Source organism: Papio anubis, chromosome 20 (genome assembly GCF_008728515.1).
Source record: "Papio anubis isolate 15944 chromosome 20, Panubis1.0, whole genome shotgun sequence".
In the NCBI taxonomy this organism is placed as follows: domain Eukaryota; kingdom Metazoa; phylum Chordata; class Mammalia; order Primates; family Cercopithecidae; genus Papio; species Papio anubis.
Window position 1 is genome coordinate 41294980 of NC_044995.1, and position 27686 is coordinate 41322665.

Here is a 27686-nt window from a genome sequence, read left to right on the forward strand (position 1 = left end):
GGCAGGAGAATGGCGTGAACTCGGGAGGCGGAGCTTGCGGTGAGACAAGATCGCGCCACTGCACTCCAGCCTGGGCAACAGAGCGAGACTCCGTCTAAAAAAAAAAAAAAAAAAGCCACGGCTTGATCTGCACAATTGCCACCCCGATCCCTCACCTACCTGCTGTCCCCTCCTCTGTACCACACCAGGCACACTCCCACCTCTGGGCCTTAGCATCTGCTGTGCCTCCCAGCTGGTGCGCTTTTCCCCATATAACCACAAGTCTCCCTCCCTCACCTTTAAGTCTCAAATCAAATGTCACCTCCTCAGGGAGGCCCTCACTGCCTTTCTGTTTCAACGGCTAGGCTCATCGGGTCAGTCGCTTCTACCATTATAAAAAGATTTAACTATTGGCGGGGCGCTGGAGCTCACGCCTGTAATCCCAACAGTTTTGTAGGCCAAGGCAGAAGGATCCGTTGAGCCCAGGAATTCGGGACCAGCCTTGGCAACATGGCAAGAACCCCAAAATAAAAAAAAGAAGTGTATTTAAAAGCAAAACACAAACAACAAACAAAAAACACTAGCCTGGGCAACATGGTGAAAACCCGTCTCTACTAAAAATACAAATTAGCCAGTAGTCCCTGTAGTCCCAGCTACTCGGGAGGCTGAGGCGGGAGGATCACTTGAACTGGGGAAGTCGAGGCTGCAGTGAGCTGTGGTCGCACCACTGCACTCCGGCCTGGGTGACGGGAGTGAGACCCTGACTCAAAAATAAATACATAAATAAATAAAAATTAACTATCGTCTCTGGTCCCAGACCGTAGGTGTCCCTGCAGCAGGGGCCTCCTGGCGTGCTCTCCACTCGGGAACCTCTAGGAGGTACTAAGTAAATCTTTGAGCGAAGACCTGAGTCCCTGTCTGGCTGCGACTATGTCCTCCCACGCCTTTCCACGTGGCAGTTGCAGGCTCCTTTCCTCCTGGCTCAGTCTGAGCCAGTCAGGGTGATCCCTTCCTCATCCACCCCGTCTCCCCGTTTCCCTTTATCACGGTGCTTGACACTATCTAATATTATTTAGTTGCTTGAATGTGCGCGTCCGGCTCCCAGGACGCCCCCTGCACACAGTGAATGAATGAATGAATGAAATAAAGCGCCCAGCGCGTAGTAAGGGCCAATGAATATCTATTAGTAGTGGGACCTCGGATTGGGTGGCCCCAGCCCTGCCTCCCTTCCCCCAGGAGGCGCCGAGGTCCCAGAACAGCCCGCGCTACCCTGCCCCTGACCTTTCTCCCTGGGTCAGTTAAAGCGGCCGTCTTTCCCGCCTGCCGGGTTCATTTGAAAACCGAAAACCCCGCCATTGCCGGCGGCCCATCGGTTGCTGAGCTCTGACCAATCAGGAACGACGCATTTCACGCCGAGCTCGAAATTTCCCCGGCGACGCGCAGCCATTGGTTACGCAGGCCCTGCGAGAGGAACACCGTAAGGTCGCGCGCCGGGCAACGCGGATTCGCTACACAGTAGCGAGTTTGTAAGAAAACAAATCCGCGGCGTTCGGGGCGTGGCCGGGAGCACGTTGGCTCCGCCCCCTGGCTGCTGCCTCGGCGGCGGCGGCGGCGCAGGCTCAGAGCAGACCCCGCCCGGCAAGGAGGAGGGAGGGTGAGTTAGGGGGAGACCCGGCCCCCAAGGGGCGGGCGCCGGGCAGGGCCCTGCCGGCGGCCGAGGGTTGGGCCCAGCTCCCAGCCCCTTGCCTGCCTCCGGCTGACAGGGGGAGGAGCCCGCTGGGAGGGCCGGGGTCTTGGGCTGGGGAGCCGGGCCGGGAGTGCAGCGCAGCCGGGCGCACCGCGGCCGCGTCCCGGGAGGGCTGCTCGGGCCAGCGCCCGCCGGTTGCTCCGTGCTGACAGCGCCGGGTTGGGGCGGGGCGGGGGTCTTCGCAGGCCGTCAGTGTCGACATGCTGCTGGAGGAGGTCCGCTCCGGCGACCGGCTGAGTGGGGCCGCGGCCCGGGGCGACGTGCAGGAGGTGCGCCGCCTTCTGCACCGCGAGCTGGTGCATCCCGACGCCCTCAACCGCTTCGGCAAGACGGCGCTGCAGGTGAGGCCGGGCCGGCCCAGGTCGGGGGCGGGGTGGCTCGGCGGGGTGAGGATCGAGACCCCAGAGCCCCTCTCCTCTGGTCTTCTGGCCCTGGTGGTGACCCACTGGAAACCGGTCCTTCTTCTCTAGGCTTTCATTGTTCCCCCACGGTCCCCTTTCGAAGGTGGGTGGTGGGTGAGGCTAGGTTGTGGGGGGAGGGGAGAGCTTTTTAGCATCTTCTCTGGGAGGATTCCTGGTTCTCTGAGTGCGGAAGATTCACTTTCCCTGGGGAGGTTCTTATTCCGTGGGTGCGGGTTCAGCTTCTTTGGATACCGTTTCCATGGGGACGGCTCACGTTTCTTGGGGCTTCTATGGGGAGATCCGATCTCTGGAAGGAGAGGTCCTGTCTCCAGGGGTTCCTCATTTTGTAGGGGGCTCTCTGAGACATATCTGGTTACTTGGGGGTGGGGTCTTCATTCCTAAAGATTATGCGGATCCTAGCTATAGTGTGGGGGCCCCAGTGGAGGAACAGTGTCAGATCGCAAGACATCCTTATATTCCCTGGGAGAGTTTACAGAGGAGTCTCTTTTCTCTTCTCTTATTATTGCTTTTGGAATCTCGCTTCTTGAAGGGAGCTCTCAGGTACTCTGAGGTGACATCACCATTATACAGGAGGAGGCTAATTCCTGGAGAAGGGGGTGGGGTTTGCTTTCCTTTGACATCTCTTTTCCCTTATGAGGACTATCAATTCTTTGGGGGTAGTTCTCCATCTCTGGGGGCCCATTTCCTGGAGGGGATTTTATATTTCCTGGTGATTGCCCATATCTGGGGGCGTCTTTGGTCCCTTGCGGGAGAGTCTTAGGTTCCTTGAAAGTTTCCATGGGGGCTGTTCTCTGGGTTGGGGGGTCTCATTCTTAAGGGAGTGACCAGCTTTTTGGGGGGTCCCTATTCCCAGGAGAACTTTTTCTCTGCATCTCAAACAGTCCCCTGGGGGCTTATGCAGCTTCTCCGTTCACTAGAGGATCCCTCCTCAGGCATTTCCTGTTCCGGGGAGATGCCTCTTTCTGGATGACCCTTCTCTCTCCAGTAACCCCTTTTTTGGAACCCCCTCCCTTGAGGACCTCCTGATCCTCTGTCCCTCACACAGGTCATGATGTTTGGCAGCACCGCCATTGCCCTGGAGTTGCTGAAGCAAGGTGCCAGCCCCAATGTCCAGGACACCTCCGGCACCAGTCCAGTCCATGACGCAGCCCGCACTGGATTCCTGGACACCCTGAAGGTCCTAGTGGAGCACGGGGCTGATGTCAACGCGCCTGATGGCACCGGGGCACTTCCCATCCATCTGGCGGTGCAAGAGGGTCACACTGCTGTGGTCAGCTTTCTGGCGGCTGAATCTGATCTCCATCGCAGGGACGCCAGGGGTCTCACACCCCTGGAACTGGCACTGCAGAGAGGGGCTCAGGACCTCGTGGACATCCTGCAGGGGCACATGGTGGCCCCGCTGTGATCTGGGGTCACTCTCTCCAGGAAGAGAACCCCGTGGGGTTATGTATCAGAAGAGAGGGGAAGAAACACTTTCTCTTCTTGTTTCTCCTGCCCGCTGCCGCAGTAGGGGAGGAGCACCAGTTTGTGGCTTATAGGTGTTGGTTTTCGGGGTGTGTGGGTATTTGGGGGACGTTTCTCATTTGTTTTTCTCACTCCTTTTGGTGTGTTGGACAGAGAAGGGCTCCTGCAGGCCACAGCCACCTAAACGGTTCAGTTTTTTCTGCGCCTCAGGTTGCGGGGGCCTCAGACAAGACCCAAGGGCAGAGCGTTTAAGAGTGAAGTCATCACCTCCAGGGAGCCTAGAACCTGGTGACCTTGGCTGGCTGTGCTCAGAGACCTGAAGTGTGCACGTTGCTTCGGGCATAGCGGGTGGGGGGAGAGTCCCAAATCAGTAAGAAGGTAGAATGAGTTATTCATATTCTGTTGGAAGCTTGTTTTCCAGTCTCTTGTACAGCGTTTTAAAAGAAATGGATTCTATTTATTATGCTTTATTGGAAAAAAATGTTGTAATAATTTAATGTTTTTACCCATTAAATTAAGACTTGTGCATGATCACAGCGCGGGTGGCTTCAGATTTTTGAGTCTGGGATGGAGAGTTACACATCCCGGATGTTGATGGGGATGAGGACGGGGGTCGGGGATCGTGGATGCGGTGGGTGAGGGGTGAGAATAGTAATTCCCAGGGCGCCAGGGTGAGTGAGCTGGGTGGGGCAGCGGTTTTCGCTGTCGGAACGGAAGGGAAGCAGGAAACCGCGAGTGGAGAAAGGGCCCCCAGATGTCAGCTGGGTGCCCGGAGCACCGGGGGTGGGGCGGGTGGGCGGTGGCCGCGGCCTTCCCCGCAGGGGCGTAGCGGTGGGCGGTGACTGCGGTCATGAGGCGAAGGGGATCCCGGAAAAGCCAGGGGCGGGGTTAGGTGCGGTCCGCCTCTTTTGAAATTGGATGCGGGCGGGACCGAGGGCGGCCCCGCCCCGCCCAGGGCGTCCTCAATGCGCGTGCGCAATGGGCCACAGAGCCGCCATGCCGGAACCGCGCGGGTCGTCGCAGCTGCGGGTGAACACGGCGTTTGCAGCGCGGTACAACCGCTACCGGGAGCGCGAAGAACTGCAGCGGCGTGAGTCCCGGGCGCATGCGCGCGGGAGCCTGCTTGCGATGGGCGGTTGGGAAGTGGGGAGTCGAGCTGGTCCAGCCGGCTGACCTGGGGGGCATCCCGTCTGTGTCCCGCAGTGAAGGATCGCTACGGGGACCGGGACAGCGGCAGCGACTCCAGCTCTGAGTCGGACTCCAGCGACGAGCGCGTGGTGCGCGTCCGCGCCCCGTCCTGGACGTGCGGAGGCGTCCAAGCCCCCCACTGCACTCCGACCCCGATGTAGACGGGGAGGCAACCCCGACCCCAGAGCGCCCTGCGGGAGCTTCCGTCCATCCCCCGTTCCCCATCCCATGAGGGACAGACAGCGCCCTCCCTCTCCCTAGGAGAGCCAAATCCCCCTTATTTTCTCCCCCCTGCTAACATCCACCTGCCCACTCTGATGTGTGGGGCGACTCTGTCCCCTAGGAACCCCCCTTTCCCCTTTCATCCTCGAGTCTAGCCATTTTTTAGTGTACTCCTTGCGCCACGTGGGGCGCCCAACTTCTCACATCAGCCCTGATCTTGGCCCCACTGTACGGCCTGGCCCAGCCCCTCCCCACTGTCTCCCTTGTGCCCTCGGCCCACCTGCCCCTTGTCAAGTCCTTGTCTTCCCCAGGAATTACCTTCTCCTTGCCCCTCACCTTCCTCTACCCATATCCTGTATCTACCTGTAGCCTGCCCCTGCCCACCCCAAGAGGGCCCCTCTCTCTCCTGCTGTTTGACCGCTTGCCTCTCTTCCCCAGCCAGATCCCCGCTCCCTCCATCCTAATCCCTACTGCTGAGCTCACTTGCTGGTGCCAGGGCTCTTATTACCCCCCTTCTGAAACCTATCCCCAACCCTTTTCCCGTCCTAGGAATTTGACCCCCAGCAGGAGCGGGACTTTTACAAAACGCTCTCCTTGTTGAAGAAGAAGGACCCCCGCATTTATCAGAAAGATGCCACCTTCTATAACAGAACAGGTCCGGGGCCACTCCTGTCTAAGCCTCTCCTTCCTCAGGAACAGAATCCGGGGTCCTTTCCTGAATGGATTCAGAGAAGTGACTTGACTTCTCTGAGCCTCCTTTCCTGTCTGTAAAGTGTATCTAACGGTAGCATCGCCCCTCAGGGCTGTTTTAAGGATAGATTGGGACTTACCCAGTTTACACAATTCATCTGTTTTGACTGTTGAATGAATTGCTTCACAAGTCACAAGTCCTTAGCAGAGCCTAGGTTATTACCTGGTGGTGGGGTTAATGACTGTGTCCTTGGCACTATTCAATTTGGGAATTGCTGACTGAATGATTTCAACTCCACCAGGCTGGGCAGGTGGTTCAAGCATCTAATCCCGGCACTTTGGGAGGCTGAGGTGGGAGGGTCAGTTGAGGCCAGGAATTTGAGACCAGTTTGGGTGACATAGCGAGACCCCATCTCTTTTTTTATTTTTTTGAAATGGAGTTTCACTCTTGTTGCCCAGGCTGGGCTGCAAAGGCGCAATCTCAGCTCACTGCAACCTCCGCCTCCCAGGTTCAAGCAATTCTCCTGCCTCAGCCTCCTGAGTAGCTAGGATTACAGGCATGTGCCACCACGCCCAGCTAATTTTGTGTTTTTAGTAGAGACAGGGTTTCTCCATGTTGGCCAGGCTGATCTCGAACTCCCGACCTTAGGTGATCCGCCCACCTCAAAGTGGGAGTGATAACAAGCGTGTGATTACAAGTGCTGTGATTACAAGCGTGAGCCACTGTGCCCAGCTTTTTTTTTTTTTTTTGAGACAGAGTTTTGCTCTTGTTGCCCAAGCTGGAGTGCAATGGCACGATCTGGGCTCACTGCAACTTCTGCCTCCAGGGTTCAAGCGATTCTCTTGCCTCAGCCTCCTGAGTAGCTGGGATTATGGGTGCATGCCACCATGCCCAGCTACTTTTTTGTATTTTTAGTAGAAATAGGGTTTCACCATGTTAGCCAGGCTGGTCTTGAACTCCTGACCTCAGGTAATCCACCCGCCTTGGCCTCCCAAAGTGCTAGGATTACAGGCATGAGCCACTGCACCTGGCGGCAAGACCCCATCTCTACAAAAGATTCAGAACTCAGCTGAGCATGCTGGTGTGTGCCTATCGTCCCAGGTGTTCGGGAGGCTGAAGTGGGAGGATTGCTTAAGCCCATGAGTTTGAGGCTGCAGTGAGCAGTGGGCTAGGATATTGACACTGCACTCCAGCTTGAGCAAGAGTGAGACCCCAACTCTCAAAAAAAATTAATTATAATAATTAATCAGGGTGGGCATGGTGGCTCATGCCTGTAATCCTAGCACTTTGGGAGGTTGAGGCAGGAGGATCACTTGAGGTCAGGAATTCGAGACCAGCCTGGCCAACATGGTAAAACCCCATCTCTACTAAAAATACAAAAAGTAGCTGGGCGTGGTGGTGCACACCTGTAATCCCAGCTACTCAGGAGGCTGAGGCAGGGGAATCGCTTGAACCTGGGAGGCAGAGGTTGCAGTGAGCCGACATCACGTCATGCACTGGGCAACAGAGCGAGACTCTGTCTCAAAAAATAATAATAATGGCTGGGTGCGGTGGCTTACGCCTGTAATCCCAGCACTTTGGGAGGCCGATGTGGGCAGAATCAAAGCAGGAATTGCAGACTGAATGACCCCAACCCCACCAGATGGTGAGAAGCACAATACTCTTAGCCAGGAATTGGTGAATTCGGGATTTGAATCCTTTGTCTAATCCTGGCCCTGCCCTGTGGGATTCTCTGCCAGGGGAAAGAAGGGGGTTGTGTTGATGGCAGGTGTCTTTTGGTGGGTTAACAGCATCGTCGTCGGACAGCGAGGAGGAGCCAGCAGCCTCGGAGAAGCAGAAGAAAGTGCGGCCCATGTACCTGAAGGACTACGAGAGGAAGGTTATCTTGGAGAAGGCAGGGTATGGAGAAGGCCTACATCCCCACCCGCTGGTTCCCAGTCCTGTCAGGTCTATGGGGGTCTTAGGGGCAGGGAGGAAAAAAGCTGGCAACTTGGGCTGGGCGTGGTGGTTCATGCCCATAATCCCAGCACTCTGGTAGGCTGAGGCAATAGGATCGCTTGAGGACAGAAGTTTGAGATCAGCCTGGGCAACATACCCCGCCTCTACAAAAAAATTAAAAATTAGCTGGGCGTGATGATGTGTACCTGGAGTCCCAGCTACTCAGGAGGCTGAGGCGGGAGGATTGAGCCCAGGAGATGGAGGCTGCAGTGAGCTATGATCAGGCCACTACACTCCAGCCTGGGCAACAGAATAAGACCCTGTCTCAAAAAGAAAAAAGGCCGGGCATGGTGGCTTATGCCTGTAATACCAGCACCTTGGGAGGCTGAGGCGGGCAGATCACCTGAGGTCAGGAGTTTGAGACCAGCCTGGCCAACATGGCAAAAGCCTGTCTCTACTAAAAATATAAAAATTAGCCAGATGTGGTGGCGGGCGCCTGTAGTCCCAACTACTTGGGGAGGCTGAGGCAGGAGAATCGCTTGAATCTGGGAGGTGGAGGTTGCAGTGAACCGAGATCATCCCACTGTACTCCAGCCTGAGGGATAGAGCAAGACTCTGGCTCCAAAAAAGAAATGCTGTCACCCATGATTGGAAAAGAAAAGATTAAAAAAAAAAAAAAAAAAGGCTGGAAACTCACCAGAATCGCAGGTACCCCTGAGAGCAGGGGCCTCAGTGATTCCATAGCCCTCCGATGACCCCCGCCAGCCATTGCTTGGAATAGCCGCTCCACATGGGCACGGGGACAGGTGGGCCCTGGAAGATACATTCTGAAGACCCCACTTTTCCTTTACAGCAAATATGTCGATGAGGAGAACTCAGACGGGGAGACTTCCAATCATAGACTCCAGGTGGGTGGGGTGGAGGCTGGTGTGGGGGGCTGAGGGACCCGGGGCTGGCCTGAGACCTATGGCCCTCTCTGCAGGAGACATCATCGCAAAGTTATGTGGAGGAACAGAAACAGCTCAAGGAAAGGTGAGGCTGGGTGGGTGGGGATGGCCCAATGGAGGAAAGTTGAGGCTCAGGGGTTGGATAGGCATGGGTTCAAATTGAGCTCTGTCACTTTCTATGTACCTCAGTTTCCTCATCAGTTAAACGGGGTTAATAACACCACAGCACTGCTCTGAGCTTGTTGAAAGGAGAGCTCAGGGCTTAGTACATGGGATTAATTTTGGGGCAGCCGGCCGGGTGAGGTGGCTCTCGCCTGTAATCCCAGGGCTTTAGGAGGCAGAGGAGGGAGGATCACTTTAGCCCAGGAGTTCAAGACCAGCCTGGGCAACATAGTGAGACCACGGCTCTACAAAATAAATGTTGGGGCAGCAGACAGGGGCCAGCCTGCCTGTCCTGAGGCTTGTTTTCTCTCGTGGGCAGCTTCCGGGCATTTGTGGAGGACAGTGAAGATGAGGACAGCGCTGGGGAGGGCGGCTCCAGTTTGCTGCAGAAACGTGCCAAAACCAGGCAGGAGAAGGTGGGTACCGGGGCCTCACTGGACTGCTGGGGACAGGGCGGCAGGTGGTTGGGCATCTGCAGATGCTCAGTGCTAGCTTTCCCCCAGGCCCAGGAGGAGGCCGACTACATCGAGTGGCTGAAGGGACAGAAAGAGATTCGGAACCCAGAGTCCCTGAAGGAACTGGTGAGTTCTCACGCGTGGTCGCTGATGGAGCAGACCGTGTGCTCTGCATCCATCCAACCTGTGTACAGAAAGGAACCCTCTAAAGATGGGATGTGCACATCTCTGGGCCTCAGCTCCTACATCTCTTTAAATGGGGACAGGCTGGGCGCTGTGATTCACACCTGTAATCCCAGTGCTTTGGGAAGTCAAAGCAGAAGGATTGCTTGAGGCCAGGAGTTTGAGATCAGCCTAGGCAACAACAGCAAAACCACTCTATTAAAAAATGAAAAAATTAGCCAGGCATGGTGGCACGCGCCTGTAGTCTCAGACACTTGGGAGGCTAAGGTGGGAGGATCTTGTGAGCCCGGGAGGTTGAGTCTGCAGTGAGCTATGATCACACCACTGTACTCTCACCTGGATGGCAGAGCAAGACCCTGTCTTGAAATAAAAAAAATAAAAAAGCAAAATGGGGCTAATGTCACCTACTCCAGAGGCTGGCTGTGAGGGACCATGCCTGCCCTCCTTCCCTGTACCTCATTGACCAGAGTCCTGTCTCCTGTCACCCCCAGACCCATCTCAAGGAATACTGGAACGACCCTGAGTTGGATGAAGGGGAGCGGTTTCTGCGGGATTACATCCTCAACAAACGCTACGAGGAGGAGGAAGATGAGGAAAAGGAGGAGGAAGAGGAGGGGTGAGCCACTGCCTCTCCCCAGGGCCTAGATTTTGGGTGCGCTTCCTGACGTATTCCCAGGCGGCACTGGCCAGGAGGCAGAGGGCACCGTGTGTGTATTTTTTTTCACAGAGGGTGGCAGAGTTAGTCTTCTGCAAGGCAGAGCCACAGAGTGTAGGCTCTGGAGCCAGGTGGCACTGCCACAAATCCTGGTTCTGCTTTGAGACTTCCATGCCTCAGTTTCCCCATCTGTAAAATGAGGACAATAGCAGCGTGCACCTTGTAGGGTTCTTGCGAGGATTAAATGAGTTCGTACGCTTTGCACCCAGGCGTGCAGGAAAGGGGGGCTCGACCTCGCTTGGCTGGCCCCCTGGCGTCACCACATCTTGTTCCTCAGGGTCCCCGGCCCCCCAGTCCAGCTGGCTGTGGACGACTCCTCAGACGAGGGGGAGCTGTTTCTGAAGAAACAGGAGGACTTCGAACAGAAGTACAATTTCCGTTTCGAGGAGCCGGACTCCACATCGGTGTGTGGCTGGGGCTGGGGAGGACTCGGCCCCCGGGGTCCAGGCCCAGGGAACTCCACACCATTGCTGAGGCCCTTCTGGGCTTTTCTGCTTGTCCCTAGGTCAAGACCTACCCACGCAGCATCGCGTCCTCCGTGCGCCGTAAGGATGAGCGCAGGAAGGAGAAGAGGGAGGAGACTCGGGAGCGAAAGAAGAGGGTGAGTGTGGGGGCGGCCAGCTGGGGAGGACCCCCCAGCCCTGCAGGAAAGCCCATGCCCTCCCTCCCTCTGCCTGGGCCTGCAGGAGAAAGCAAAGAAGCAGGAAGAGCTCAAGCAGCTGAAGAACCTGAAGAGGAAGGAGATTCTAGCCAAGCTGGAGAAGCTGCGGAAAGTCACAGGCAATGACACGCTGGGCCTCGAGGAGGGGGACCTTGAAGACGACTTCGACCCTGCCCAGCACGACCAGCTCATGCAGGTGCGGCCCTCATCCCGGCCCACCATGACGCTGAGCTCACACAAATGTGGCTCTCACTGGGCACAGTGGCTCATGCCTGTAATCCCAGCACTTTGGGAGGCTAAGGCAGGCGGATCACAAGGTCAGGAGACAGAGACCATCCTGGCCAACATGGAGAATCCCCATCTCTATAAGATAAAAAATTAGCCGGGGTGTGGTGGCAGGCGCCTTTAATCCTAGCTACTCAGGAGCCTGAGGCAGAGAATTGCTTGAACCTGGGAGGTTGAGGTTGTAGTGAGCCAAGATCGCACCATTGTACTCCAGCCTGGGCTACTGGGTGAGACGCCGTCTCAAAAAAAAAAAAAGACCTTAGCCGGGTGTGGTGGCACATGCCTGTAATCCCAGCTATTCCGGAGGCTGAGGCAGGAGAATCGTTTGAAACCAAGAGGCAGGAGTTGGCGGTGAGCCGAGATAGTGCCATTGCACTCCAGCCTGGGCAACAAGAGCGAAATTCTGTCTCAAAAAAAAAAAAAAGGCCCGGGACCTGAGTAGTACACCAGGTGTTGGGCACTGCAGGGGCAAAGGCCTGTAGAAAGGCTAACTGTGGGCCGGGCGCGGTGGCTCAAGCCTGTAATCCCAGCACTTTGGGAGGCCGAGATGGGCGGATCACAAGGTCAGGAGATCAAGACCATCCTGGCTAACACGGTGAAACCCTGTCTCTACTAAAAAAAATACAAAAATCTAGCCGGGCGAGGTGGCGGGCGCCTGTAGTCCCAGCTACTCGGGAGGCTGAGGCAGGAGAATGGCGTAAACCTGGGAGGCGGAGCTTGCAGTGAGCTGAGATCCGGCCACTGCACTCCAGCCTGGGTGACAGAGGGAGACTCCGCCTCAAAAAAAAAAAAAAAAAAAAAAAGAAAGGCTAACTGTGGATGTGTGGGAGTGAATGGCAGCTAGTACATCACAGGGTAGAGAGCAGGGCAGTTGGCGGAGGGTCCTGGACATGCAGGGTTCCCCTACCTCAGGAGCTAGGTCCTGGGAGGGCTCTGGGGAGTCCCACGAGCTGCAGGAGGAATAAAGCTGCCATGGAGGGGCTCATTGGCATCGTGGGGGCTCAGCTCCTCCGTCTCGAGTGGGCCCTGGTAACCCCCAGCCCTGACCCTGCAGAAGTGCTTTGGGGACGAGTACTACGGGGCCGTGGAGGAGGAGAAGCCGCAATTTGAGGAAGAGGAAGGGCTTGAAGGTGAGATCAGCTGAGGCACCGGACTGGGGACTGGGGACTGGGGACTGGGCCTGAAGCCCAAGGTCCCACGCTGGCCCCACCTGTCTGTTCTCTCTGCATCCAGATGACTGGAACTGGGACACGTGGGACGGGCCTGAGCAGGAGGGAGACTGGAGCCAGCAGGAGCTGCACTGTGAGGACCCCAACTTCAACGTAGGTGTCACGGGTTGAGGGAGTCCCAGGGGCCCTGACGGAGGGCTGGTGGGATCTGACCTGTGCCTCCTGGCAGATGGATGCTGACTACGACCCCAGCCAGCCGCGGAAAAAGCGTGAAGCCCCCTCGACGGGCAAGAAGAAGCGCAAGTCGCCCTTCGCCGCGGCCGTGGGGCAGGAGAAGCCAGTGTTTGAACCTGGTGAGGCCCAGGTGGGCAGGCCGTGGGTGGGCAGGGGGCTCCACGGGGCCTGGCACAGCCCGGCAGCCTGGCTCTGTCTCGAGCAGGGGACAAGACATTTGAGGAGTACCTGGATGAGTATTACCGGCTGGACTATGAGGACATCATCGACGACCTGCCCTGTCGCTTCAAGTACCGCACCGTGGTGCCCTGCGACTTCGGCCTCAGCACTGAGGAGGTAGGGGCCCCGGGCGGGCAGAGACACTGCAGAGGGCACCTGGTATGTGGAGGGGTAGAGAGCTGGCCCTGACCCAGTCTCTGTTGCTCAGAAATGCCACAACATGGCAGTCTCTTTCTTCATCTAGAAAATGATAATATTTGGCTGGGTGCGGTGGCTCACGTCTTTGGGAGGCCGCAGCACTTTGGGAGGCCAGGACAGGTGAATCACCTGAGGTTAGGAGTTCGAGATCAGCCTGGCCAACATGGTGAAACTCCGTCTCTACTAAAAATACAAAAAAATGAGCCAGGTGTGGTGGCTGGTGCCTGTAGTCCCAGCTACTTGGGAGGCTGAGGCAGGAGAATCGTTTGAACTCAGGAGGCAGAGGTTGCAATGAGCCGAAATTGCACCACTGCACTCCAGCCTGGGTGACAGAGCAAAACTCTGTCTCAAAAAAAGAAAAGAAATGCTAATAGTCCTAATGACAGTACTAATAACATTACCTTGCCTCATAGGTAACATTACTACCTTCTACAAGGTGGGGGCTTAAAACAGTGCCTTGCACGTGGTACGCCCCATAAATATTACTTCTTTTTTTTGAGACATAGTCTCGCTCTGTCACCCAGGCTGGAGTGCAGTGGTGCCAACCTCCTGGGCTCAAGTGATCCTCCTACATCAGCCCCCCAAGTAGCTGGGACTACAGGCATGTGCCACCATGCCCAATTAATTTTTTTTTTTAATTAAAACTATTTTTTGAGGCTGGGCGCGGTGGCTCAAGCCTGTAATCCCAGCACTTTGGGAGGCCGAGATGGGCGGATCACGAGGTCAGGAGATCGAGACCACCCTGGCTAACACGGTGAAACCCCGTCTCTACTAAAAAATACAAAAAACTAGCCGGGCGAGGTGGCGGGCGCCTGTAGTCCCAGCTACTCGGGAGGCTGAGACAGGAGAATGGCGGGAACCCGGGAGGCGGAGCTTGCAGTGAGCTGAGATCCGGCCACAGCACTCCAGCCTGGGCAACAGAGCGAGACTCCCTCTCAAAAAAAAAAAAAAAAACAAAACTATTTTTTGTATAGATGATGTTTTACCATGTTGTGCAGGCTGGTCTCGAACTCCCTGGGCTTAAACAAGCTTCCTGCTTTGGCCTCCCAAAGTGATGGGATTCTGCATGTCAGCCACCACACCCAGCCAATATGACTTTTTATTTTTGTTTATTTTTTGATTGATTGGTTGATTGAGACAGTGTCTTGCTCTGTTGCCCAGGCTGGCATGCAGTGGTGCAAACTCAGCTCACTGCAAACTCCGCCTCCCAGGTTCAAATGATTCTCCTGCCTCAGCCTCCCCAACTAGCTGGAACTACAGGCATGTGCCATCATGCCCAATTAAGTTTTGTATTTTTAGTACAGACGAGTTTTACCATATTGGCCAGGCTGATCCCGAATTCCTGGCCACATGTGATCTACCTGCCTCAGCCTCCCAAAGTGCTGGGATTACAGGTGTGAGCCACCAGGCCCAGCCAATATTACTTTTATTCCTGTCAGTATGTATCAGCAGCAGTCTGGCTGGTAAGACTTGGTAGCAGGGCTGGGCACACTCACTCACACCTGTAATCCCAGTACTCTGGGAGGCTGAGGCGGGAGGATCACTTGAGCCCAGTAGTTCTGAGACTAACCTGGGCAACATAGGGAGATCTAGTCCTAGCTACTTGGGAGGCTGAGGCAGGAAGGTTGCTTGAGTCCGGGAGGTTGAGGCTGCTGTGAGCTGTGAGTCTGCCACTGCACTCCAGCCTGGGCGACACAGTGAGACCCTGTCTCAACAAAAGACTTGGTGTCCTCTGGAACCAGAGGGCCCAGGTGGGTTCGAGCCCTGGCTTGGCTACTCACCAGCTGTGTCTTTGGACAAGTGATTCCCCCATCTGTGCCTCAACTCCCCATCTGTAAAATGAGACAGTAATTAATAACACCCCAACTTTGGTGACTATGGAAGGAACAGAAATGAGACCAAAGTGTGTGGCACTGCCAGGCTGCAGGCACCTACTATCCCTGACTGATGACAGCTGAAGGTGTGTGACTGTTTTCATGGTCAGTAAAAATAGCTGATGTGTACTGAGCTTATAACATCGGCATTCACTCACTTCCTGTTTCTGATGCCCTTCCGGTAGGTTTGGAAACAGGCCTGGAGGCTGGGAATGACAGCCTCATATGTAACTAGGAAGCCTGGGGGTTGGCAGTGACCCCTGCCCGTTCTGAGGCCATGGCTGGGTATGGGTGACGGCTCAAAGGCCCTGGGGCTCAAACTGGAATCAATTCAGCCAACTTCCCAGCCACGTGGCCTAGGGCAAGGATCCGTTCTCTGAGCCTCAGTTACCCCATCTGCTGACCTCTACAAAAAACATTGGCCTCTGTAGAGATCAGCTGTCTCTGGCCATCATGGCAGCCCTGCTGGGTGGTAGCAGCATTACCGGTTTGACTAATGACGTGACTTAGGCTCAGGGAAGACCCCGCCTGGGGAATATCACAGCAGGTCCCCACTCTCCCTTCCCACGCAGATCCTTGCTGCTGACGATAAGGAGCTGAACCGGTGGTGCTCCCTGAAGAAGACCTGCATGTACAGGTGATGGGGCGGGGCGGGGCCAGGTGCGCAGGGGGCGGGGCAGAGCCAGGCGCGCTGAAGGCAGCGCGGGCAGCCCCGCGTACTTCCCAGAGCACCTAACACAGGGGCATCTGACTGCAGGTCAGAGCAGGAGGAGCTGCGGGACAAGCGGGCATACAGCCAGAAGGCCCAGAACTCATGGAAAAAGCAGCAGGTCTTCAAGTCACTCTGCCGAGAAGAGTAAGCAGTGCTGGCTGGGGAAGCGTGGGTGGGGAGCCCGCCAGGCCCAGGCTTGAGTCTTGGCTCTGTCAGCCTCTTGTTGCATGACTTTGGGAATGCAGCGCCCCCCGCTCTGAGACCTGGGTTCGAATCCTTCATGGGCACCATCATTGTGTGACCTTGGGCAAGTCGCTACCCCTCTCTGGGCCTCTTTCTCATAAGATGGAGATAGAGACGGTTCTGCCTTATCAGGTTGCCGAGGATGAAATGAGTTAATTCTCGTAAAATTTTTAAGATGTGGTAAATGCCCCATAGGTCTTAGCTGTTATTAGGACTGCTTTCACCCAGTCTAGAAGGCAGGGCTGATAGGAGCACAGTTTCTTGAAAGCTAAAATGAGGCCAGGTTGTGCTCCCGTCTATAAGCCCAGCACTTTGGGAGACTCAAGCAGAAGGCTGCTGGAACCCAGGAGTTTTCGGCTGCAGTGAGCTACGGTGACGCCACTGCACCCCAGCCTGGGCCACAGAGCAAGACCCTGTCTCTAAGGAAAAAAAAGCTAAAATGAGTTAATTGATGTGACTAGGTTAGGGCAGGCCCAGGCACAAATACCAGAATCCTCAGCCTCACAATCTAGCCTTTGGGTTCCGTTGAGAAGCCCTGGCTTTGGCCTGAGACCCAGGTCTGAATCCCAGGCAGGCCCTCGGTCGCTGCGCGGCCGCTTCCCTATGCCCCTCTGTTCCTTGCCTGTAAAATGGGGCATGCGTCCTCAGGAACGGGCCTGATCTTGACAGGCCTGGGCTGAGCCCTGACTTTTCTCCCTCAGGGCAGAGATGCCCGCGGAAGCCACAGGGAAGCCACAGAGAGACGGAGCCGGCCCACAGAGGCAGCTGCCAGGGCTTGATGGGGCTGGCGGGAAGCGGCCCCGGCCGGAGAGCCCCCCAGCACAGGAAGAAGAGGCCCCTGTATCACCCCACAAGAAGCCAGCCCCCCAGAGGCGAAGGAGGGCCAAGAAGGCACGGCTGCTGGGCCCCACTGTGATGCTTGGTGGACGCGAGTTCAGCCGCCAGAGACTGCAGGCCTTTGGCCTCAACCCCAAACGGCTGTACTTCCGCCAGCTGGGCCGGCAGCGGAGGAAACAGGGGCCCAAGAACAGCTCCTGAGCACTGGGAGCAGGCAGGGGCCTCAGGCTCCTCCCCTCAAATCAAGCCCTGGACAGGTCTCGCACCCACAAGTACCATCTGCTGCAGAGAACCTCTCATCTGTGGCCAGGAACACCTGTAATCCCAGCACTTTGGGAGGCTGAGGTGAAAGGATTACTTGAGCCCAGAAACTGGAGACCAGCCTGGGCAACACAGTGAGACTCCATCTCTACAAAATGTGGTGGCACATGCCTGTAGTCCCAGCTATTCAGGAGGCTGGGGAAGGAGGATCACTTAAGGCCAAGAATTTGAGGCTGCAGTGAACTATGATTGCACCACTGCACTCCAGCCTGGGCGACAAAGCAAGACCCTGTCTCTTAAAAAAAAAAAAAAAAAATTAAACACGTGTAGCTGCGGGTAAGGAAGTCGTCCCATTTTATGGATGTGGAAACTGAGGCTGACTTAAACTTCCCGTGACTTGGAACTCTCATCTCGAGACACCTCCCAGACCTCACATCCCCTTAGAACGCTGCGCCCAGCCACAGCCACGATCAAGTCACACAACTTTATTGGCCCCCAGCAGCCACAGTTCCCCCAAGGGGGCTTTGGGACAGGGAGGGCCCAGGCGTCCAGTGCAAACTACAGTACGTGAGTCAGGCCCTGAGGGGGGTGCCCGGGGTCCTCCCTCCCTACCCTGCCAGGAGGGCCCCGCTGGTGGGAGACAGGTGCATGGGCTCTGTCCCTGGCTGAATGGCCCCAGACTGGTTGCAGCTGGGCTTGAGGGGCTGAGAACAGGAAGTTCTCACTGCCAGAGCTCAAGATCCCACACTCGACATGACATAAATAAAAAAATAAATAGTGTTGCATCTTTTCCCTCATCCCCTCCCTTTATAAAAACACAAAGTCCTCAGAGCTGGGGCGTTTGGCCCTGAGGAGCCGCCCTGTGCGAGGGAGCCGGAGTGTAGGCTGGGAGAGCTGGGAGCAGAGGTCGTCCAGGCTGTGGTCCTGAGCATGGCCCTCGGCCAGGGTGAACATGGGGTACCGCTCCGTGGCTGAGGAGGAGCTGAGGACCTGGCGGGAGGAGGGAGACAGGCTCAGCCACAAACAGTGCCAAGCCATGTTCCTTAGCCCAGGTTTATTTAGCAGGTGCTTCTCAGGACCGCCTCTCCAAGACAGGGCAGCCAATCAGCACCCTCCATCCCCTGGCCACAGTGATTGGCTCAGCCATGAGCATGTGACCCAGCTCGGCCAAAGACTGACAGTCATGGGATTTTTGCTGCAAAACCCACGTTCCCCTTCCAATGACTAGAGGGTGGGTGCCCAGAAGGGCTGGTGGCCATCTCTTGCCCCCATAAGGGTAAAGCTGGTGGCCATCTCTTGCCCCCATAAGGGTAGAGCCCTGGTCGGACAGCAGGGCCAAGAGACAGAGGTTTCCTACCACTTGAGCCCCTGGATACAGCTGCCTCCAAGGGGTGACGCCCTCAACTCGCAGGACGGCCTTGACCTAACAGTTGGCTTTGGCGTTCCCACCTTTTCAGGGGTGGACCCCCAGCCTGGAAGCAGCACCCCAGCTCTGCTGGACTCGAGGCCTCTGTTTCTCTTTCACCCCCAGCCCTGCCCGACCACCCCCCTCACCCTACTCCAGCTTTCCTCTTGCTCACCCTGGTCAGCTCTGAGCAGAGTGTCTCAAACTCCTTCCTGTCTCCAGCATAGAAGCCCACAGTACAGCTTGGGTCCATCTTGGCGAAGGCCATCTTGCGGGGCGAGGTGCAGTGGAAGGACTGGGGCAGACAGATGAGGGAGGCTCAGAGGCCCCTGCCGCCCACCTGCCACGGCCCCAACCACACACTGGGGCTCCCACTCACCTCCAGGGGGAAGTCGGCCTGACTGACATCCACAGTGGGCTGGCAGTAGTGAGGGTCCAGGTACAGCAGGAAGTCATCTGCAGGGGGTGCAGGTGTGAGTGGGGGTGCGGTGGGGCGTGGGGGGAGTGAGGAGGGGGTGGGCCTACCTTGGTAGCCAATGAAGTACAGTGAGTGTCGCGGTTTCCCGCCCATGATGCCCAGGCACAGCTCGCAGCGCAGAAGTTCCTGCAGGGAGGAGGGTGGGCAGGTGCTGTCAGGCAGCCACTCAACAAACGCTTAGCAAACGCCTCCTCCGTTGAGAACCCAGCCTCTGGAGGGCAGCAGTGATCAAGACCACAAAACCCTTGCCCTCAGGAGCTGACATCCTAGTGTGACAGACTAACAAGGAAGACGATTACATGATTTTTTTTTTTTGGAGACAGAGTCTCACTCTGTTACCCACCCTGGAGTGCAGTGGCCCAATCAGCTCACTGCAGCCTCCACCTCCTAAGTTCTCCTGCCTCAGCTTCTCAAGTAGCTGGGATTATAGGCACCTGCCACCACGCCCGGGTAATTTTTTGATTTTTAATAAAAACGGGGTTTCACCATGTTAGCCAGGCTGGTCTGGAACTCCTCCTAACCTCAGGTGATCTGCCCGCCTCGGCCTCCCAAAGTGCTGGGATTACAGGCTGAATTGCAGTAGCACGATCTTGGCTCACTGCAACCTCCACCTCCTGGGTTCAAGCAGTTCTCCTGCCTCAGCCTCCCGAATAGCTGGGATTACAGGCACCCGCCACCATGCCCAGCTAATTTTTGTATTTTTAGTAGAGACGAAGTTTCACCATGTTGGCCAGACTGGTCTCGAACTCCTGACCTCAGGTGATCCACCTGCCTCGGCCTCCCAAAGTGCTGGGATTACAGGCATGGGCCTCGATGCCCAGTCAATTACATGATGTATCTCATGTGTTAGAGGTGATTAACTATATGGAAAAGAATAAAAGAGGGAAGGGAGCCTTGTGATTTTAAGTAAGGAGGTCAAACATTATCACTCTTTTAGAATTTGTCTCATAGGTTTTCTGGTTCTCACTGGAAAACCTCCCATGCAAAAAATATTTTAAAACAGGAGCCAAGCAGTGGTTCATGTCTGTAATCTCAGTACTTTGGGAGGCCGAAGTAGGAGGATCACTTGAGCCCAGGAGTTCAAGACCAGCCTGGGCAACATGGTGTGACCCTGTCTCTACAAAAAAAAAAAAAAAAAAAATGAGCTGAGTGTGGTGGTACGTGCGCCTGTAGTCCCAGCTACTCAGGAGCTGAAGTGAGAGGATCACTTGAGCCGGGGAGGTCAAGGCTGCAATAAGGTGAGACCGCACCACTGCACTCCAGCCTGGCTAACAGAGACTCTGAATCAATCAATCATAAATAAGAGAGTCAGGATAGGCCCTACTGAGAGATGATGGAAAGAGCTGAAGCATTTCTTTTGATGGTTGGTGTTAGTAAAATAAATGAACAAATATTTAAATAACTAATAAAAAATACAAAAGGAGCCGGGCGCGGTGGCTCACGCCTGTAATCCCAGCACTTTGGGAGGCCAAGGCGGGAGGATCACAAGGTCAGGAGATCAAGACCATCCTGGTTAACACAGTGAAACCCCCATCTCTACTAAAAATACAAAAATGAGCCAGGAGTGGTGGCAGGCGCCTGTAGTCCCAGCTACTCGGGAGGCTGAGGCAGGAGAATGGTGTGAACCCAGGAGGTGGAGCTTGCAGTGAGCCGAGATTGTGCCACTGTGCTCCAGTCTGAGTGACAGAGCGAGACTCCGTCTCAAAAAAAAAAACCCACACACAAAAGGAGCCACCTGCATCGCTGCTGAAAGAGCACTCCAAGCGGCAGGGGCAGCAAGTGCAAAGGCCCTGAGGCAGGAGTGTCTGAAACAGGTGAGGAGGCCTCTGCGGCTGGAGCAGAGTGTGGGAGAAGGATATGAGGTCAAGGCGGGAGATGACCTCAAGAAGGTGGTGGGGACAAATAGTGCCTGGCTCCGTGGGCCACTGGGAAAACTGGCTTTTATTCAGATGCAAATACACAGGGGACTTTCCAGTCTCAGGGTCTCTGTCTTGTTGTTCCTCTTGCCTGGAGCACTTCTCCTCTGGCTCCTCATTTGCCTGGTGGCTGCAGAGGGGTTTTTCTAGGCTCTGCTGCTACCCTCATCTGCCCTTCACTAGGTTACTGTTTTTTTAAATTTGTGTAGAGGCTGGGCGTGGTGGCTCATGCCTGTAATCCCAACGCTTTGGGAGACCGAGGTGTGTGGATCACCTGAGGTCGGGAGTTCGAGACCAGCCTGGCCAACATGGGGAAACCCCATCTCTGCTACAAATATAAAAATTAGCCAGGCATTAATCCCAGCTACTTGGGAGGCTGAGGCAGGAGATTTGCTTGAACCTGGGAGGCGGAGGTTGCAGTGAGCCGAGATGGTGCCACTGTACTCTAGCATGGGCAAGAGAGCGAGACTCTGTTTTCAAAAAAAATTGTGTGGAGATGGGGGTCTCAGTATCTTGCCCAGGCTGGTCTTAAAACGATCCTCCTGCCTCGGCCTCCCAAAGTGCTGGGATTACAGGTGTGAGTCACTGTGCCTGGCTTCATTCCAAGTGGTGATGCCACTTTGGTTACAGAGCCACTGCTGAGCATCCTCCCATCAGAATGTCTGCTCCTAGCAGGCACATTCCAAATTCCTGCCTGTTTTGTTCCCCTCTGAACCCCCAGCAGTCAGGACAGTGGGAAGCACACATAGCAGGTGCTCCATAGTATCAAAAAAGAAGGGATGGGCTGGGTGCGGGGGCTCATGCCTATAATCCCAGCACTTTGGGAGGCTGAGGCGAGTGGATCACCTGAGGTCAGGAGTTTGAGGCCAGCCTGGCCAACATGGCGAAACCCCATCTCTATTAAAAATACAAAAGTTAGCCAGGCATGGTGGCACGTGCCTGTAGTCCCAGCTATGCCTGTAACGGGCGCAGGAGAATTGCTTGAACTCGGGAGGTGGAGGTTGCAATGAGCCAAGATTGCGCCACTACACTCCAGCCTGGCTGAAAGAGCAAGAGACTCTGTCTCTAAAAAGAAGGATGGGCCGGGCGCCAGGCTCTGCCTGTAATCCCAGCACTGGGAGGCCGAGGCGGTGGATCCCAGGTCAGAGATCGACCATCCTGGCTAACATAGTGAAACTCCCCGCCTCCTACTAAAAAATACAAAAAACTAGCTCGGCTGCAGGTGGTGGCTTCTGTAGTCCCAGCTACTCGAGGCTGAGGTGAGAATGGCGTGAACCTGGGAGGTGGAGGCCAGTGAGCCAGATCGCCACTGCATCCCAGCCTGGCAGCACATAGCCAGACTCCAGCATGAGGTTGCAAGCCCTGGGGTCCCAGCACTTTTGGGAGGCCTGAGGAGGGCAGATGATTGAGGTCAGATCAGCCTGACTAAAAATGGTGGTGGAAACCCGCCCCTACTAAAAGTACAAAATTAGGTGGGCTGCAGCTTTGCCTGTAATCCTAACTACTTGGGAGGCTGAGGCAAGAGAATCGCTTGAACCCAGGAGGCGGAGGTTGCAGTGAGCTGAGATCACGTTATTGCACTCCAGCCTGGGCAACAAGAGCAAAACTCCGTCTCAAAAAAAAAAAAAAAAGAAAAAAGAAAAAAAGAGAAGGATGAGGGCTGCATAAACAGCAGCCCCAACCTAAACTAAACAAGTCTGGAGGGCTCCCAGGTGGAGGCGTCCTAGAATTCAGCTGAACCTACCTTCACACAGGGCACATACACGGGGTTGAGAGTCTCGCCACCCAGTCGCACGGGCACCAGGATGACCACAGACTTCCACTCGGCTGTGGGGTCTGGCCTGGCCACCAGGCGTGCCACATCCGCCTTGTACACTGGAGGGACGGGACGGCAGCAGGTCACCTTCTTGCCACCCTTCAGGCCCCAGCGTGGCCCTCTAACCCCAGGGACTCAACCTCACCCTTGCAATTTCTCAGTGGGCAACACTATCATCACTAATCATCGTTCTAGTGCCCCCTAAACGCCCCCAGAAAATCCCAGGACCTCCAGGCAGGTGTGGACATCCCCATTGTACAGAATGGGCAACTGAGGCCCTGGGATGTAGACCAAAAGTATATACAGTGGAAAGAGGTAGAGACTGTTCTCTCAAGCTCCTCCCCGGCCCCAGGCCTGACAGGTCCTCAGTGACTCCATGCCTTGGTTTGCCAATACAGAAACTGGAGCACTGGGCACTCGGCCCCCAAACCAAACATCCAGGTGTGTCCCTCCTCCTCTAGTCCCACTTACTTGGGCCCATTCTCCTGCCCCCTGCCTTGCAGCTACATAAGCCCATTTCGTGCTCCTAGAGAAGTAGATTAGACCCGTTTTGGAGATGTGGTTCTCTGAAAATCGAATCTTGTCCCAAACACCTACAATCTTGCATAAAAAATTTACAGGGGTGGCCAGGCATGGTGGCTCATGCTTGTAATCCCAGCACTTTGGGAGGCCGAGGCAGGCGGATCACGAGGTCAGGGGATCGAGACCGTTCTGGCTAACATAGTGAAACCCTGTCTTTACTAAAAATACAAAAAAAAAAAAAAAAAAATTAGCCGGGCATGGTGGCATGCTCCTGTAGTCCCAGCTACTCAGAAGGCTGAGGCAGAAGAATCACTTGAACCCAGGAGGCGGAGGTTGTAGTGAGCCAAGATTGTGCCATTACACTCCAGCCTGGGTGACAGAGTGAGACACTGTCTCCAAAAAAAAAAAAATTTTACAGGGGCTCCGCACAGTGGCTCAAGCTTGTAATCCCAGCACTTTGGGAGGCCGAGGTGGGCGGATCACCTGAGGTCAGGAGTTCAAGACCAGCCTTGTCAACATAGTAAAACCCCGTCTCTACTAAAAATAGAAAAATTAGCCTGGTATGGTGGTGTGTGCCTGTAGTCCCACCTACTCGGAGGCTGAGGCAGGAGAATCGCTTGAACCCGGGAGGCGGAGGTTGCAGTGAGCCGAGATCATGCCACTGCACTCAAGGCTGGGTGACAGAGTGACCTGACCTCAGGTGATCCACCCACCTTGGCATCCCACAGTGGTGGGATTATAGTTGTGAGCCACTGTGCCTGGCCTCTTTTTTTTTTTTTTTTTTTATGACAGGATCCTACTCTGTCGCCCAGGCTGGAGTGCAATGGCATAATCACAGCTCATTGTAACCTCGAACTCCTGGGCTCAAGCAATCCTCCCACCTCAGCCTCCTGAGTATCTGGGACTACAGTATGTGCCACCATACCTGGCCTTATGTCTCTATTCTATCACTCGAGGAGAAGCCCTTAAAGTTTCTTGTTCCAGAGGGAGAGATGGAGAAGAGGGACTATCTCCTACTGCATGGGCCTTGCATCCTTCCCCAGTGTCCCTCTGCCCCAGAACTTGTTCCAGCCTCTGAGGAAGACAAACTCTAAGAATTGGGCGAGGCAGAGTCTGGCTCAGGGTGGGACCCCCGTGATCTTGGCTCCAGCCCCTTACCTGTGCAGTCCTGAGAAACGTACACCACCAGGCGGGTGACCTCAGAGCAGCTCTCCACAGCTTTCCTGGGGGCAGGAGGGAAGGCCTGAGTGCCTGCGGGTACCCAGCAACTCCCGTGATCCCTGCAGCGGCCCTCACCTGAGGATGTGTGCCACCAGCGATGGCCCATACCAGTCACCTGCCTTCTTGCCTGAGCTCTGCCCAAGCTCCACCAGCCGGTGTAGGCCAAAGGGGGCCCGGGGGTGGTCGGCGAACCAGGACACAATCTGCCGGTGCCGGCGTTCCTGCTCCAGCTCAGGGGCACCCTGGGCCCAGCGTGGGGGCATCCAGCGGGCAGGCCCATGGTACCGGCTGGGAGAGGCTGACCCTGACAGTTCAGGGGGGCCCAGGCCCGTGCCCTCGGCCCATGTCCAGTCTGGTGGAATGGAGCACACAGTCAAACAGTGCTAGTGTGTGGGGGGCAGAGGTCCCATCTACACATGCACCGCACACAATGCGAATGCTCCTGAACCCCGTAATTCAACAGAATTTACATATTCCTGAAACTTATACTTATCCTTATTTATTTATTTACTTTTTGTTACTTAAAGACAGGATCTCAGCCAGACACGGTGGCTCACGCCTGTAATCCCAGCACTTTGGCAGGCGGATCACTTGAGGCCAGGAGTTCAAGACCAGCCTGGCCAACATGGTGAAACCCCTTCTCTAATAAAAAAAAAAAAATACAAAAGGTAGCCAAGCATGGTGGCAGGCACCTGTAATCCCAGCTACTCAGGAGGCTGAGGCAGGAGAATTGCTTGAACCTGGGAGGCAGAGGTTGCAGTGAGCCCAGATCTCTCCACTGCACTTCATCCAGGATGATGGAGGAAGACTCAGTCTCAAAAATAATAATAATAATAATAATAATAATAAAATAATAAATAAAATAAATAAATAAAGACAGGATCTCACTGTCATCCAGACTGGAGTGCAGTGGCACGATCACAGCTCACTACGGCCTCTAAATCCTGAGCTCAACAGATTTTCCCGCCTCAGCCTCCTGAATAGTTGGGATCACAGGCACATGCCACCACACTTGGCCAATTTTTAAAATTTTTTTGTAGAGACAGTAGTCTTGTCATGTTGCCTAGGCTGTGTCAAACGCCTGTGCTCAAGCGATCCTCCTGCCTCAGCTTACTAATGTGCCGGGCTCACAGGCATGAGCCACCACATTCGACCTGTTATTATTGTTGGAGTCTCATTCTGTCACCTAGGTTGGAGTGCAGTGGCAGGATCATAGTTCACTGCAGGCTTGAACACCTGGGCACAAGCAATCCTCCCACCTCAGCCTCCCAGGTAGCTGGGATTACAAGCATGCACCACAGTGCCCGGCCAAAACACTTTTTTTTTTTTTTTTGAGATGGAGTCTCGCTCTGCTGCCCAGGCTGGAGTACAGTAGCACAGATCTTGGCTCACTGCAACCTCCACCTCCCAGGTTCAAGCAATTCTCTGCTTCAGCCTCCCAAATTACAGGTGCCCACCACCACACCCAGCTCATTTTTGTGTTTTTAGTAGAGATGGGGTTTCACCATCTTGGCCAGGCTGGTTTTGAACTCCTGACCTCATGATCCACCTGCCTCAGCCTCCCAAAGTGCTGGGATTACAGGCGTTAGCCACCGTGCCCGGTGAAACTTTTTTTTTTTTTTTTTTTTTTAAACACAGAGTCTCCCTCTGTTGCCCAGGCTGGAGTGCAGTGGCGTGATCTCGGCTCGCTGCAACCTCTGCCTCCTGGGTTCAAGCGATTCTCCCACCTCAGCCTCCTGGGATTACAGGCGCGAGCCACCACAACCGGCTAATGTTTGTATTTTTAGTAGAGATTGGGTTTCATCATATTGGCCAGGCTGGTCTTGAACTCCTGACCTCAAGGGATCCACCTGCCTCAGCCTCCCAAAGTGCTAAGATTACAGGCATGAGCCACCGTTTCGGCTGAAACTCTTATAAACAACTCTCATCTCTCCAAAATTTACTTGACACACAATTCTAACGTGACTTTGAACTCTTAGTTTGCAAGTAATTCTAATACTGCTGATATGGCGGTTGATCGTGTACTCCGAGTGCACCCCTTCCCTGCCATGGCTCACCTCTGGGCAGGAAATGTAGCAGCAGGCCCTGTGCCAGCATCATCTGGCCACTGCGTAACATGCACCCCCAGCCACAGTCCGAGGTCAGGCAGCCCCCAGGAAGGGGTGGGAAGTCCCGGCGGTATGTGAGCCACAGGCGGGACACAAAGTCCCGCTGGAAACGCTGTATGTCACCTACAAGAGCGGGTCTGTCAGCTGCCACCAGGGACACTCGGGCGGGCGTGGAGAGGCCTCCCCCAACCCAGGTCCCAACCACCAGCTCACCCTCGCCCTCGAAACGGTAGCGGCGGCCACAGAGGTGGATGCTGGAGATCTTGCTAAAGCTGGTCCGGCTTTTAACCGCCCAACCTGGGGAGACGTAGGGGCAGCGCCCAGCGAGATGAAGCACTTGCATGACAGCAACAGCGCTTCCATTCCCCCATCTGTGAAATGGGCACGATCCTAGTTCCTATCTCCGGGGTGGCTCTGGGGACTCCGTGCAACAGCCCTCTAAGTCGGAGGTGGGGCCCCCAGTGACAGTTACAGGAGTGTCCACCATCAATTCAGGATGAAGGAAGGCAGTTCTGATTATTGTACCCATTTTACAGAGAGGGGCAAAAACGGAGGCGCCAAGAATGAAAGGATCTTGCCCAAGGTCACACAGGGGAATGGGCGGAGCTTGAAAACACTGTCTATTGGACCTGCCACAGGTCCACCCTGGGCAGGGCAGGGAGGGGACCCACAGGTGACTCAGGACGGGAACAAGGGTGGGATAACTGGCAGGACCGGGATCTGGTTTTCCTCAAAGGCCCCCGACACCTCCACGATCTCCGGGCCCCTTCCTCACCGTACTTGACGTTGTTCCAGGCTGTCAGGAACTTGGCCTTGAACTTGTCCACTTCGTCCGGCTCACTCTGGCCAGCCCCGGGAGAGCCAAGAGCGAGGCCGCTGGCTCCGGAGGGCCCCAGACCGTTGGGGTCTGGGCCTCGGGGACCCCGCGGCCTGCGGGCCTCGGGCCGGCGGCGCGCGTCCTCCGGGCTGCTGCTCCGGTACTGCGCGGCGGCCGGCGACACTGAGTTCATGGACGCGCCGGGAGGGCGGACCGAGGGCCCGGGTGGGGGCCTGTGGTCGCTGCCCCCCAAGGGCGACCCGCGGCCGGTTCACGGGGCCCTGGGAAGGCGCTACTCGGCCCCCGTCCTCAGGGTCCGGGGCCCGGCACCAGCCGCCACTTCAGCTGCCGTAGCCATCGCCATCTTAGCGGGCCAGGACCCCGGATGACGGTGGGCGTGACCAAGCCAGACGGCCCGCCCGCTCCCCGCCCTCTCCCGCCCTCTCCCCGCCCCAGCCGCCTTTCCTGTCCCGATCCTGGGTCGCCAGGCGGGGACCTCAAACCCCGACGCCTCCCCGCGGCCTCCCCACGCCCTCCTTATCACACTGCCAGGAGCGCGACAGTCCCTTCAGGCCCTTATCGCAGGCAGCAGAGCTG

The 27686-nt window shown here is 55.8% G+C and overlaps 3 protein-coding genes and 1 non-coding gene across 5 annotated transcripts; 3 read left to right on the forward strand and 1 right to left on the reverse strand.

Moving 5' to 3' along the window:
- The first annotated feature begins 1530 nt into the window (after positions 1 to 1530).
- Positions 1531 to 4148, forward strand: CDKN2D (cyclin dependent kinase inhibitor 2D). Its single transcript, XM_003914893.2, has 3 exons — positions 1531 to 1633; positions 1912 to 2067; positions 3194 to 4148. Exons 2-3 carry the CDS (start codon positions 1927 to 1929, stop codon positions 3551 to 3553), a joined length of 501 nt encoding a protein of 166 aa, XP_003914942.1. The 5' UTR covers positions 1531 to 1633; positions 1912 to 1926; the 3' UTR covers positions 3554 to 4148.
- Positions 4149 to 4571: 423 nt separating this feature from the next.
- Positions 4572 to 17589, forward strand: KRI1 (KRI1 homolog). Its single transcript, XM_003914888.5, has 19 exons — positions 4572 to 4702; positions 4816 to 4889; positions 5572 to 5677; positions 7504 to 7612; positions 8505 to 8559; positions 8634 to 8683; positions 9080 to 9176; positions 9264 to 9341; positions 9890 to 10014; positions 10391 to 10517; positions 10619 to 10714; positions 10800 to 10970; positions 12114 to 12189; positions 12293 to 12381; positions 12458 to 12581; positions 12668 to 12798; positions 15326 to 15390; positions 15511 to 15609; positions 16410 to 17589. The coding sequence occupies exons 1-19, from the start codon at positions 4591 to 4593 to the stop codon at positions 16744 to 16746; spliced, it is 2121 nt and encodes a 706-aa protein (XP_003914937.2). The 5' UTR covers positions 4572 to 4590; the 3' UTR covers positions 16747 to 17589.
- Positions 17277 to 27478, reverse strand: ATG4D (autophagy related 4D cysteine peptidase). Of its 2 annotated transcripts, none has more exons than XM_003914889.4 (10): positions 27048 to 27469; positions 26486 to 26569; positions 26222 to 26395; positions 24240 to 24516; positions 24102 to 24166; positions 22350 to 22480; positions 18737 to 18815; positions 18591 to 18667; positions 18387 to 18506; positions 17277 to 17796 (listed from the first exon to the last, which is right to left on the reverse strand). In XM_003914889.4, exons 1-10 carry the CDS (start codon positions 27280 to 27282, stop codon positions 17614 to 17616), a joined length of 1425 nt encoding a protein of 474 aa, XP_003914938.1. In that variant the 5' UTR covers positions 27283 to 27469; the 3' UTR covers positions 17277 to 17613. The 2 variants fall into 2 exon arrangements, with proteins under 2 accessions (XP_003914938.1, XP_003914939.1); XM_003914890.4 differs by having other exon boundaries at positions 17522 to 17796; positions 26486 to 26643; positions 27048 to 27478.
- LOC116271768 lies at positions 19607 to 19668 on the forward strand. Its single transcript, XR_004180519.1, has one exon. It is a non-coding gene; the product is annotated as a U7 small nuclear RNA (small nuclear RNA).
- Positions 27479 to 27686: the final 208 nt, after the last annotated feature.

Excerpts from the sequence above, each read along its gene's own strand:
- CDKN2D (XM_003914893.2), top strand. The coding sequence starts at position 1,927 with ATGCTGCTGGAGGAGGTCCGCTCCGGCGACCGGCTGAGTGGGGCCGCG. Across the intron at positions 2,068-3,193 it reads TCGGCAAGACGGCGCTGCAG|GTCATGATGTTTGGCAGCAC; the intron begins GTGAGGCCGGGC and ends TCCCTCACACAG.
- ATG4D (XM_003914889.4), bottom strand. The coding sequence starts at position 27,282 with ATGAACTCAGTGTCGCCGGCCGCCGCGCAGTACCGGAGCAGCAGCCCG. Across the intron at positions 24,167-24,239 it reads CTGGTGGCACACATCCTCAG|GAAAGCTGTGGAGAGCTGCT; the intron begins GTGAGGGCCGCT and ends TCCTGCCCCCAG. Across the intron at positions 18,507-18,590 it reads AGGCCGACTTCCCCCTGGAG|TCCTTCCACTGCACCTCGCC; the intron begins GTGAGTGGGAGC and ends TGTCTGCCCCAG.
- KRI1 (XM_003914888.5), top strand. The coding sequence starts at position 4,591 with ATGGGCCACAGAGCCGCCATGCCGGAACCGCGCGGGTCGTCGCAGCTG. Across the intron at positions 9,177-9,263 it reads CCAAAACCAGGCAGGAGAAG|GCCCAGGAGGAGGCCGACTA; the intron begins GTGGGTACCGGG and ends GCTTTCCCCCAG. Across the intron at positions 10,971-12,113 it reads AGCACGACCAGCTCATGCAG|AAGTGCTTTGGGGACGAGTA; the intron begins GTGCGGCCCTCA and ends CTGACCCTGCAG.